Raw genomic sequence first — 13,801 nt, forward strand, 5'->3', positions numbered from 1 at the left:
AAGAAAGACATCTTTTCATTGGCCACTTGCCTATTGAAATTATTCATTAAAAAATTAAGTATTAAAGTTCTAACTTTTATAATTGACTTGGTGGTTTAGGGATGTCCTATCTATAAAATTCATTCGAGTTTGAACCGATTATTTTGTAACTATTAATAATTAGATAATCGAAAAAGAAATTTACTAATACTTAAGTAATCATTTATGTAATTTTTTATTATTAAATGATAAAAAAACATAATTGATGATTATTAATGTAATTTTCCCTTATTTTGTTTTGATTATTATCATTGGAACATATATTATTTGTTACTGTACTCAACCTCCTTTAAATTTCCATATATTGCCCGCCCCCCGAAAACACTGCTCCAAACTTTTGCATTTTGATGCTGAAACTGAAAGCCATGCGCGGGAGATACCGTTGGAGGCAGTTACATTCCATCAAAGAACTACGAACGAACCCAAATTCATATCCATCGAAGAAGACATTAACTCAGAGAAGACATAATGACAAACCCCGACCAGTTGGTGACTCCGACATAAAGCAATGGAACATGGTCATATCTTACTACATGCGCAATTCCCAGCTGGACTCAGCTCTTCATTTCTTTAACTTGATGCCACGCCGGAGCTCCGTTTCTTACAATGCAATGATATCTGGGTACTTGATGAACGGTCGGTTTGATCTCGCGAGGAACTTGTTCGATGAAATGCCTGAAAGAGACTTGGTTTCTTGGAATGTTATGATTAGTGGGTGTGTAAGGAACAATAACGTTGCTGCTGCGAGGGAATTATTTGAGGAAATGCCTGAAAGGGATGTTGTTTCGTGGAATGCGATGTTGTCTGGGTATGCACAGAATGGTTGCATTGATGAGGCAAGGAAAATTTTTGATAGAATGCCTTGTAAGAATTCGATATCGTGGAATGCTCTGCTTGCAACTTATGTACAGAATGGGAGGATGGAAGAAGCTTGTAGGTTGTTTGAATCGAAATTGGGTTGGGATTTGGTTTCTTGGAATTGTTTGATGGGTGGTTTTGTGAAAAAGAAGATGTTGGTTGATGCTAGAAGGGTTTTTGATAGAATTCCTTTCAGAGATAAAATCTCTTGGAATACTATCATTACTGGTTATGCACAAAATGGTGAGATTGAAGAAGCTAGGAGATTGTTTAATGAGTCTCCGGTTCGAGATGTATTTACATGGACAGCGATGGTGTCTGGTTTTGTGCAGAATGGACTGGTTGATGAAGCTAGGGAAACTTTTGAACAAATGCCACAAAAGAATGCTGTTTCATGGAATGCAATGATTGCAGGGTATGTACAATGTAAGAGAATGGACATGGCTAGGAAATTGTTTGACAAAATGCCATTTCGAGATATCACTACTTGGAATACAATGATCACGGGGTATGCTCAGAGTGGTGAGATAGCTCATGCTAGGGACTTTTTTGATCGAATGCCTCGACATGATCCTGTTTCTTGGGCAGCAATGATTGCTGGGTATGCTCAAAGTGGTTATAGTGAAGAGGCTTTACGCCTTTTCGTCGACATGAAACGAGATGGAGAAAGGTTGAATAGGTCATCATTTGCATGTGCCTTGAGCACATGTGCGCATATTGCTGCTTTAGAATTGGGGATGCAGTTGCACGGGCGGCTGGTTAAGGCAGGATATGAAAGTGGGTCCTTTGTTGGAAATGCCCTGCTTTTAATGTACTGCAAGTGTGGAGGCATAGAAGAAGCTTGTAGTGCATTTGAAGAGATAATGGAGAAGGACATTGTCTCGTGGAATACAATGATTGCTGGTTATGCAAGACATGGATTTGGTAAAGAGGCCCTAAAGATTTTCGAGTCAATGAAGGCAGCTGGTGTCAAACCAAATGATACCACTATGGTAATTATTAATTAACTTTAAAATTTAACCTGCTATTAGAAATACTCTGGCCACATGTTATTAATTCATTTCCTTAAACATATTCCACACTCAAGATATGGTGTCAACCATGCCCCAAAAATAGCATTTAAAAAAAAAAATCACATATCCTACCCTAGTGATTAACTTGAGGTTTAGCTGAGATGAGAGTTAATACGGCTTATCTTCTCAGAAATGGAAGGAATGTTTTCATCTGATGCAATACTGTTTTGATTTTCAATGGCAACCTTCGTCTAGGAGAGGCAATCGAGAAAACTCTTTAAATGTGGAACATTTTCTTCTATGTCACGTAGTTCATAGTTTTTTACTTGTGTAGTTTATTGTTTCAGGTCGGAGTCCTGTCAGCTTGTAGTCATGCTGGCTTAGTGGATAGGGGCATGGAATATTTCTACTCGATGAACCAAGATTATGGTATAACAGCAAATTCACGACACTATACTTGCATGGTTGATCTTCTTGGCCGAGCTGGTCGATTGGACGAGGCCCAGAAGTTGATCAGAAACATGCCCTTTGAACCAGATGCAGCAACATGGGGTGCTTTACTTGGTGCAAGCAGAATTCATGGCAATACCAAATTAGCTGAAATGGCTGCCGAGTTGATTTTCGAAATGGAACCTGAGAATGCAGGAATGTATGTTCTTCTCTCAAATTTATATGCAGCTTCTGGTAGATGGGCTGATGTTAGTAAGATGAGATTGAAAATGAGGGATACTGGCGTGAAGAAAGTACCGGGGTGTAGTTGGCTTGAGGTCCAGAACAAGATCCATACATTTTCAGTTGGAGACTCATGCCACCCAGATAGGGATAAAATCTATGCTTATTTAGAAGAATTAGATCTTAAAATGAAGCGTGAGGGCTATGTGTCCTCTATAAAATTGATATTACATGATGTAGATGAGGAAGAGAAGGAACACATGCTCAAGTATCACAGTGAAAAATTGGCTGTGGCTTATGGTATTCTATCTATTCCTGCTGGTAGACCAATTCGTGTGATGAAAAACTTGCGTGTTTGCGAAGACTGTCACAATGCCATCAAATACATATCAAAAATTGTTGGCCGGTTGATTATCTTAAGGGATTCTAACCGCTTTCACCATTTCAGGGAAGGTTCATGTTCTTGTGGGGATTACTGGTAAGAATGTATCAGAAGCTGTTTAAAGTGGAATGGCAAAGGATTGATAGATTTGCATGCCTTTAATCCTTAATTTTTTTAGATATACATTTTCGGAATCTTATTAGATGCTTCCGAGTTAGCAAAAGGCTAAGGTAAACAGTGTGCTGCATGTGGAAAGAGCCTACTTCCTTGAAGCCTTCATCCTACAAGTGTAGTAACTTTAAGATAATTATTACATTTTGTTGAATTTTATGGTTGATTCTTTGGACTAAAGCTGGTCCATGATCAATAATGCGAAATAAATTGAACTTCTAGAATATGGGGAGGTGGGGGTGAGGCTTTCCTTTGCCATGGTACTATGAAGTAATGCATTTGATCTGTGTATACATTGGGGAAATGCCTCTCTAATGTACTTGGTATATGGGACAACGAGGAGCAGACATCAACTTCTAACTTGCTTTAAATCTAAATTAACTTGGGAACCAATTTACAACGGAATGGAGAGAAAATGGTTGCATTGAATGGTTATCCTTTGCTTTTTTGCTGCACAAAGAAACTTTTCACAGGTATTTTGATTTTTTATTTTGTGATACAAGCCATGGCTTGATTGTCAGCGTCTCTAAACCTTGAACCGTAATTTCTTGTAACAGGCAGGCCTTCACCATGCAGGTTGCAATCAGACATTATCTGTCTATGTTTCTCGATCTTATATGTTGGAGTTGTGTGAAGAAGCAATGGCAAGTCTAGCAAGGGGAAGATATAATAATAAACAAATGCAAACTGATCGGGTCAGTCAACAAGCATGGATTAGAGTAAGCAAAAGATTATTCATGATAGATTAAACAGGTTCTGTGGTAAATGCTTGTCTATTTCCTTTAATATAATTTAAAGGCTCGTGATGAGCAACACAATTAGATAGGGAAGAATGTCACACTGAGAGCTCTAAAGAAGTGCATTAATCTTGCATCAAAAAAGAAAATGTCTCTGAATATGTAAATAAACGCACTACATATCTTTTACCATACATATACTTTGGGAAGAGTAATCAACAAACCTTTCGATCATTTTGGCATTCTTAACACTTTGTTTTGTCTTCCTCCTATTTTATCTTCTGAATAAAGTGAAATTTATTGGAGGCTGATTAAGCCATTACTTTATAATGCCTCCAAATCAATTATTTTATTTTAATACAATACACTTTTGCCTTAATAATAGGTTTGTAGTTTGGACCAAAAATTAAAGAGATTTGATAACACAGATTCAAACTCTATCTTTCCCTCTTAATATTGATAACAAAAAGAAAAAAGAATAATTTATGGATCTCTTGTCAACCACCACAGCATACTTTTCCAAAAACAGCCCATAAGATTCCAACAAGGTAAAAAGATCAGACCCACGCAGAAGCATAAAACTAGAGATGTCCATAGACAGTACAAAAAAGCTTGTTTTGCTATTTAAAAATATTAAAAGTTATATATTTCTATAATATTTATATTTTTATAATAAATCTAAACTAAAAAAAATGATTGAATAATAACTCAAACCCAAGGTGATTTCAATTACGAAACTCCAATTCGTGCTCGACCTGTGAACAATTCTAGTCAAAACCTCCTGCTTCGGAAAATAAAGAGATAATCCATTGTATTAATGCAGAAACAACTAGACATAAGAAATCGACTCTATTTCTTCACAAAAATCACATCCCTGACTGCCGAGTCTTATATGAGAGTCTAAAAATCTCGGCCTAGAATAGAAACCATGACATAGTAGTATATATAATGTTACTGTTTTTCTTTTATAGTGTTCTTACTCCCTACCAATGCATGCCATTCTAAAGTTCATTATATAGGATAAATACAACTCTTGTTTTTCTCAAATGTATGAAAGCTGGAGCTTTCTCGATCATACCCGCTATTATAGTCCTACCGTAAGCTTCTGTTCATGTAAACTGGGGAAAAAAGGAAAAAACTTTGGCACAAATCACTATGAATCCCCCTCTTCCCAACAATCAAGGGGGGGGGATGGCTAACGTACCGACCGAGGCAACTAAATACTTGAAAAGCAAATTCCAAGTTTCAATCACGCATTGATAGCTGCAACCTTCTGAGACAAGACATCGACTATCTCATCGTCAGCTTCAGCAATAGTTTGCTCCTGCAGCAGCAGAAATGAATACGTCATAAACAAGATGTACACGTAATATTCACTTCGTTCCATAAAAGAAAAGTTTTCACAATGAAGTCTTAGTAAAATCGTCTACCATTGATTCATTTTTCTCTTTCACAACAACACACTTAGAGGCGCTAATGCTAGCACTCTTCAATAGGCTACGAGCACTAGAGTTGGGTTTGCTAAGGCCATTTTCCCCTTCTGCATCTGTGTTTTCTGAACCATCTGAGAACCGAGACTTTGAAACCGTATCATTATTTTCAGCAACTTTCTCTTCCTTGGGAGCAGGAACTCGTTCACTGAGAAAAAGATAACACGGTTGATCAAGCTAATTGAAATATGACAAATGAACTAGACAAAACAGAGGTATTTTCCACCCAACCTATAGTACAATAGTATCCCCTGGGTTTTATGGTGAAAAAAAAACTAATATGATTCTTGAAATTTTATGAAGCATACCGAGGCAAAGAAGCATGCTGTCTTTGAAGTGGAGTACTTCTTTCGCCTTTACCATAATGTTCCTCCAGATGTGCAAATTGTCGCTTGAACCGATCAACACCACTATCGAATTGAAAAAGAAAAAGATGTCAATTGTGATGCTAGCAGCAAATGTTTTCAACTAGACTTTCTAGATCTTTTACATTACCCTTCCATTTCACTTCATTAGAGCAAAACTTCAATAGGAATTTGATAGCCATCCAAAAGATATTACTTTCTAAGATTCTTTTTTTTTAAAATTGTAAAACAACAATCCTAGACATCATATTGAGCAACAAAAGAAAGAGTTCGAACGAGTCGTAAGGTATATAAGGTTGAAAATGGGGACACCTCATGAGACCGAGGAGAGTGCTCATGGGTCACGTATTTTGTGTTTGGTTAGCATTTAGACAAGAGTGTCAAAGCAACCTGATCAGCAACAAAAGCTGAAGCATTGAACCAGATTAAATTAAACTGGTTTTTATCATTTTTCAATATTTTCATTATTTTCTATTAATTATTAATTTTACATTTTAAAAAAGAAGACTATTTTAACTACTGGCTGGCTGTACGCTAACTAGGTTTTCAAACTATTGGCAAATACTAACTTTTCCCTTAGATTTCCTGTGACACTACAAACTTCCTTCATAAATATATTGTCGTTTATGCTTGTATAACTATAAAAATTCCTTCACAGATCAAGTAGCAAGTGTTTTCTGACCTTGGATACAAGAAGCTGGTTTGCTCCCCACCCCGAAGATACTCTTGCAGCATCGTCGGATGATACTCTAATATCTGTTCACTCCAAGCAAGAAGTTGATTAAGCTACATGATAAATAAAAGCCACATAAATACCAAAGCAACAAATGAGGATTACCTCTCGATAAATCAGCTCTCTGACATCATCTTTTGCTAGTTTCCTTCTCTCAAACTCAAATTCTAGTTTTGAAATAGGTTGGGTGGTTGGTTCACGATCCACATTTGCCAAACCATAAAAATACGGATCAGCTAATGCCTGAAAGCATAGTGCATAAGCATTAAGGATATCAGAAGCTTGTAATTCAATATCTAACTTGCTCATTCATCATTTATACTTGATATGGTGTCAGCAGTGAGAGGAAATATCATATCTTTGCTTATTCAAATCAAAGAAGTTCCATTCAAGATCATCCCTTCATAGATTTAAATTTTATATGATTTATACTTTTAATGCCTTCTGAATATATATATCTCAATTTCAGGGTTATCTCTTGTGAGCGTACTTCCTTTCCCTTTTTCATGCTTTTGGGAAAAACACTCTCAGATAGCAATCTTACTTCTTCAGCTGTGGGGCGATCTTTTGGATCAAATGCAAGAAGGCGCTCAAGTAAGCGAAGCGCAAGAGGATCCACATTAGGGAACTTATGTGAGAAAGGAACTGGTTGCTTTCTACGCATGCTACTAAGGTACCTCCTTGCCTTTTCATTCCGAATCTGCCAGGTCATGATAAATTAAGTATTGACGAGTTAGTATTTAATCTCCGGAATCTCAAAGACTATTACAAAGCTAGAAATGAGTGTCAAATGCAAAATACAACTTAATATACAAAAAATAAAATAACCAACCTTTGATATGGATTCAGCAGAAGGTGTGCCAAGCATATCGGTCATGAGATCCAATTGGTGCACCACATTTTTTCCAGGAAATAGTGGTTTTCCTATAAGCATCTCAGCAAATATGCATCCTATGCTCCATATATCAATTGCAGGAGTGTACTACAAAAGGACAAAGACTCAGAAATTCCAGTTATAGCCCCAATAAAACATGGTTAATTCTGAATACTATACATCAAAAGGCAAAATGAAATTCCAGAACTCATGTTCAAAAGATAATATAAGTAGTGATTAGCCCCTTCCTCACCAAGACTCTCTCACACACAAAAATAAAAAAGGGAACAACTGATGAAGACAATTGATACGTGCACTAAGAACAACAGAAGTACGTAAATATTCATGATTACAGACATTGAATAAAACAGGATCCATGAATACTGGTGAAACTGGAAGTAAAGGACACAAACGTTCTGTATCTTTCGCTCCTAGGCTAGGTGCTAATATACTCAATTGCATTGCTTATTTGAGTGCAATAAAAGCATAGGGGCTTATCTAGGTGAAGTGATAAAGTTCAGGAGGTTTTAATTTTAGCCTAAAACTAATTTCTAAAAACTTTACTCAAGAGCTAATATCAATTTACACAGTGACTAGGTATGCATATGCACAAAGGATGTTAAAGGAAATGCCTTATCCATCAGAAAGTAGAAGGAAACACCCTAATGTGGTTTTCACTTTCTTTAATTCGAAGTTCAAACAAAAAGGAGATTAGAAAGGGGGAGAACAGAGGGGTAAAAACATTTCAAGAAAAAGAAAATCCACATTTAATGACTAGGTAATCAAAACAGAAACATCTTTGTCTACAATTGGAGCCGGCAACCTGAAACACAAAATAGAAACAAAATACCTAGTCTATTGAAGATCATCAGAACTTACTTTGGAGAAAAAAGATCCACAGAGTTCAGGAGCTCGATACCAACGAGTTGCTACATAGTCCTTAACGGATTAAACAAGTTCAATTTAGCAATGCATTTTAGAGGCTTACCCTCTGTAAAATTTAAAGCAAAATTTAAACCATTTGATAAATACTAAGGAATCATAAATGCAGAAGCTTCAAGATTTCATGACAGAACAACATACAGTCCAAAAAATTGCTGATGGGGCATCATTAAACGATACTCGTGCAAGCCCAAAATCACATATCTTCAACTTACAATCAGCATTAGCAAGGATGTTCTTGGGTTTTAAATCTCGATGGAATACATTTGCTGCCAAAAATAATAAAATAATAAATCAATAATAAATCCATGGGGTGGAGGTAGGAAGCATGCTGAGAAGAGTATACCTGCGTGTATATACTTCAGACCACGAAGAAGCTGATATAAAAAAAATTGATGGTGCTCAGGAGTTAAGTCATCATTGGCTCTAATTACTTGGTGAAGATCAGATTCCATCAACTCAAAAACTACATAAATATCTCTAAATTCTCGTCGCGATGGAGGGAGCATAATATGTTTTATTTGTACAACATCTGGATGACGAAGCAACCGTAGCAGCTTGATTTCTCTCAAAATTCGTGTCGCATCAGAGACATGCTCAAAGACCTCATTAATCTTTTTTATTGCAACCTTTTTACCAGTGTGGGTGTCAATTGCAGAAGCAACAACCCCATAACTTCCCTTTCCAATGACCTCCTGAACTTGATATCGACTTGCCTCTCCATACTCTGTAAAAAATTCCTTTTCAAGTGCACCCTGTATGGAACCATTGTTTAGAAACATCAAAACTCACATTCGGTGACGAGGAAAAAAGCCAAAAGGTGACAGGAGATGCATGTATTGAAAATATATATCTTTTTACTAATATTTTTTTATCATTGGAACTACTGTAAAAACAAAAAGGAGTGATGCTTAAGTTTCAGGCTAGCTAAGATGAAAAACAAATCTACCACCTAAACATGGTCAGTAGAAACTTCAGGATTACAGACGAAGCCTCGAATAACAATTTCTATTAGGCTTCCAAAATGACAGCAACTGTATTTATAAGCATATATACAGTATTAAAAGGGACATTGCCCCTTTTCCACTTGAAACAAAATTCAGCTTTGACTACGATGTTGACAACCTAGACACCACAGCTGGCTATGCTGACCAGCCGAAAATTATTAAGGGAATTATAGCAGCTTTGAAATAATAAATAGAGTGCGAAACAATAAACTGCGTACGGAGAACGCTGTTTAGCTTCAAATTCCAACATATGCGAGTGATTGAATATATTTCTACAGTGATACTATAGCAAAAAATAAATAGAGAATAAATGAATAACGGATCATTGTACGAGAGGAAATTTGATTTTTTTTTTTTAAAGAACAAAATCCATCAATTAGTAATAATTTTTAAATAAATAAGCAACGACGTTTGCAATCTTTCAGTACTAAATTAGCAAGCAGGATAATCATCTAAAATTTTCACTCATCTTATACAAGAAAATCACAGCATTCATTTTACATCATCTTTTTTGAATTTTTTAAATAAGGTTCTAAGCAGACAAATTCGGTCCGCTTAGCATTATAAACCACGCAAATCCACGATTTAGCTCCTTAAATGAAAAATGTCTTCCTAATTTTTCAGTTTTACATTAAAAAAACAACGATCGCAGTTCGAAATTTTGAATCGTTTAAAAATAACGGTTGCAAAGAAAGCAGTTGAGATCTGAAAAAAATAAGTAAAAGTACCTTTTTGTGAGAATCCATGGAAGAAACAGGAAAGTAATGACGCTTAGGAACTTTAACAAGCCTCAAGGAAGAAAAATCAAAATCCTGAACGACAATATCAGCTGTTGATTCTTGTGATTGTTTTTGAGTGAGGGTTAGAGTAGTAGAGGATGAAGAAGAAGTATCATGATGATCGATGATAATGTTATTATTTTGTTGATTCGAAGAAGAAGGAATCAAATGGCGACGTTGAAACCAGCGACGAACACCGTCCACGAGACGTCCACTTCCACCCCCCATATACTCTTTTTTACTTGGATTCACAGCCAACCAATATCAACATTTCCCGTTTCCTATTTTTTCTCCTTTCGGCTTTCTCTTCCCCCTTCTATTTATCCCCCATCTCTCCACCCCCCCCCCCCAAAATTAAATTAAATTATTCCATTTCTTTTATATTAATTTATACTTTTAACTTTGAAAATTATATTAATGTTGACAATTTGTATTTAATATATTATTTTATTAATTTAAACATTAGTAAATTTACATATTAACTGTTCAACTTTAAAAAGTTACAAAATAGTTTTTAAATTATTTCAAAATTTTCATTTAAATCATTTGGTTGTTAAAACGTGACATTCTCTATTCGCACCACTTGCAGTAGACCTGTCCATGGGCCGGGCCGGGCCAGGTTTGGCCCGGAAAAATTTTGACCCGCCTCTTAGGCCCGGGCCCGGCCCGAAATATGGGCCTAAAATTTTGTCCAGACCCGGCCCGAGAAAAAAATAAGCCCAAGCCCGGCCCGGCCTGATTTTTAATAAACACAAAAAAATATTTTAAAAATAAAAATATTTTAAAAGTATTTTAAAATTAAAATTAAAAAAATAAAAAATATATATTTATTATATTCGGGCCGGGCTAGGCTCGGGCAAAAAAAATTGAGCCCGAGCCCGACCCATTTTTTAAACGGGCCTCGTTTTTTTGCCCAAGCCCATATTTCGGGCCTATATTTTTACCCAAACCCTCCCATATTTCGGGCGGGCCGCCCGGCCCAAAGTTATTATTGTGTCGACATTTATATTCGCTTAAATTTAACAATAAATACCCGAGACTCATATATTTCACCTATTATATGGCAAAACAACAATAATGCAAAGAAGACGTATCATTAATTATGAAGCTTCTAATGGAGTGTCGTCCAGTAATGAAAATTTTCGAGTACAATATAAGGGAGATCATTTATTGAGCATTTGGAACAAATATTGACCTTAAATTTGATTTATAAGAGATTTAAATTAAATTAAAATGGTTGATGACTCACTTCGAGCATCTCCCACGGTATCCAATATCCAAATATATTCAACATTATTCAATTCATTGAAAATATTTCGATGTCAGAAAAGTTCGACAACTTAATTCATTATATATATATTCATTATTATAAAATTTTAAAATTAGTAGTAAATTTAGTTAAGGATCCTTTGTTTTATTACGCATTTCTCCATGTAAAATAGATTTTTTTAGGGACGAAGTTAAAAAATTGTTTTAAAGAGCTAAAGATGAATCATAATTTTTTTGAAAGTTAAAGTGTAACTTTATCATTATATCAATATGTAATTTTATAAAAGTTTAAGAAATTAAATGACAAATTTAACATTTTAAGGCTCAAATTAATTATCGCGCTTCAACACGCTCAAATTCACATTTTTTATACTAATAGGAGTGTCGATGCAACCCAACTAAGGCTCAATGAAAATAATTTTATTTTTTATTTTTTAAATTTGGTGTCATTTTAATGATTTTGTTAGTAGATTATAAAATAATAAATTAACTTCTCTAGAATGAAGCATAGTTGCTTGGTTCGAAATAGTTGGCCTAACATAGGCGACACGTAGGCTTCTGATTATCTGATATATATCGGTGGCCTACACGGTCACAGCTAATTGCCAGTTTCACATTCATCTCCATAATAAATTAATCATGTGTTTATTTGTATGATTGGCCTTTTATTTTCACATCAACATCTACTCACCAATTTTTGTTATTATCTATGGATGAGCTGGAATGTAATTTTTGTATATTAGTTTAAATATTTTTAATTTATTTATTTTAAAAAAAAATTAAATTATATTTGTAAAGTTATTAACCTGATTCATATAATACTCATAGAAAGTCACGTTTTATTTTAGTTAATAAATTTAATTTAATCATTTAAATAGCAATTGTAATTTTAAATTTTTAAAAAAAGTATAAAAAATAAAAACGATCAAATTAGAGTATAAAAATTAAATATAAACTTAACATAGTATATGGTTAATAGTAAAATTTGACCTAATGAATTTAATTATTTCCGTTTGGATCAATATAAAATTTGAAAAATACAAAAATTAAAAAGGACTAAATTAGAATATATATAAAAAAAATTATTATTTATCTATCATATAAAGCTAAGATGTTTGAACTAGATTGGTTTGGACAAAGAACCGAACGGTATATCAGTCAAGACAAAAAGATTAAATTAGTCTCTGAACGAACCACTCAAAATTGATAAAAATTGAAATCCAAGTCAAAATACAATGGTTGAACCGAGTTATAATTTTTTTAATATTTATTAACTTTTAATAATTTAATAATTTATTATTAGATCGATTATCAAATCAACTAAATTAAAAATTAATAATTTAACTAGTTAACCGACTAGGGTGACACGAAGGGCGCTAGCAAAGGTCAAGGTCCCCAAAATAAATAAAAATCAAATTGACTCATTTATATTTTATAAAATTATAAATAAATAATCAAATTACACTTTACTTCTATAAAATAATAAAATTTTAATTTAATTATTTAAAATTATAAATATATAAAAATAAATTTTAGCTTCGCTTCTATCCACCGATTCGATTTTTACGACATCCATATAAAAGATAGAATAGTGCCAAATCTAAAATCTATCTTTTTTTTTAATAGTAACAAAAACAAATGAGCTAAGCCGAAAATGTAAAGTAAAAGTAAGCGAAAACGAGTTGCAAGTGTCAGCAAATATGTGGTTGCAATTTGTGGCCATCGGGTAGGGCTTGAGTGCACGTTTCCATCATAATGTCCGAAAGTGAAATCCCATCCACACTCACACACTTAAATAATAATCATCATCTATCATTGTTATGATTAGTAATAAAGATAAATTTAATTATTTTAAATTCCACATAAAATATAATTAAAATAATATGTAATGATGTATTCAATTTTGAAATAAAATTTAATATAGAATAAATAAATTATGATATGATATAAATATACGAGTGACAAAATTTAATCAGAGGGGATGGATAATTGAGGAATTTCCTTTTATGGTATTGTATGAAAAAAACATTTGGTGCGGTATTACATCAATCGTTTTTGCATGCAAAATCACATGGACGTTGGTTTGGAATTTAAAAAAAAAATAAAGTAATCATTTTAATTTGCATGGAAATTTTGTTTTTGTTTTTCTTACAAATTAAATTTCCAATAAAATTTGAAATGAATGCGCGTGCATAGAGCAAGTTAAAAAAATAAATTCATATAAAATATAATTTTACAATTTTAATAATTTATATTTTATAATTTTTAAATGATTAAATCAAAATTTATTTTTTTTAAGGTGAAAGTATAATTTTATTTTTATAAAATTAAATTTTTTACAATTTAAAATTTTAAATGTGAAATTTTATATTTTAGGAAGTTAAGCCTCTACGCTGCCCTTGTGCATGGACATTACCTAACTAGATAGTATATTTTATTTCTTTTAAATGAAAATATAAATATTATTATG

General features: G+C 33.7%; 2 protein-coding genes across 2 annotated transcripts; one reads left to right on the plus strand and one right to left on the minus strand.

Annotated features, from left to right (window-relative positions):
• Positions 1–258: 258 nt before the first annotated feature.
• On the plus strand, positions 259–4,106 carry LOC107941460 (pentatricopeptide repeat-containing protein At4g02750). The gene is made up of 3 exons (XM_016875025.2): positions 259–1,889; positions 2,258–3,608; positions 3,693–4,106. The coding sequence occupies exons 1-2, from the start codon at positions 387–389 to the stop codon at positions 3,062–3,064; spliced, it is 2,310 nt and encodes a 769-aa protein (XP_016730514.1). The 5' UTR covers positions 259–386; the 3' UTR covers positions 3,065–3,608; positions 3,693–4,106.
• A 971-nt stretch (positions 4,107–5,077) lies between these two features.
• Positions 5,078–10,363, minus strand: LOC107941462 (mitogen-activated protein kinase 9-like). The gene is given in 11 exon segments (NM_001327451.1): positions 5,078–5,196; positions 5,303–5,510; positions 5,671–5,772; positions 6,410–6,483; positions 6,566–6,703; positions 7,005–7,160; positions 7,293–7,442; positions 8,214–8,273; positions 8,418–8,545; positions 8,623–9,031; positions 10,012–10,363. Coding segments are annotated over 11 exon segments (1,779 nt in total). The 5' UTR covers positions 10,291–10,363; the 3' UTR covers positions 5,078–5,121.
• Between the last annotated feature and the right edge of the window lie 3,438 nt (positions 10,364–13,801).

The sequence above is a fragment of the Gossypium hirsutum genome, chromosome D12 (assembly GCF_007990345.1).
Source record: "Gossypium hirsutum isolate 1008001.06 chromosome D12, Gossypium_hirsutum_v2.1, whole genome shotgun sequence".
In the NCBI taxonomy this organism is placed as follows: domain Eukaryota; kingdom Viridiplantae; phylum Streptophyta; class Magnoliopsida; order Malvales; family Malvaceae; genus Gossypium; species Gossypium hirsutum.

Excerpts from the sequence above, each read along its gene's own strand:
- LOC107941460 (XM_016875025.2), top strand. The coding sequence starts at position 387 with ATGCTGAAACTGAAAGCCATGCGCGGGAGATACCGTTGGAGGCAGTTA. Across the intron at positions 1,890-2,257 it reads AACCAAATGATACCACTATG|GTCGGAGTCCTGTCAGCTTG; the intron begins GTAATTATTAAT and ends TTATTGTTTCAG.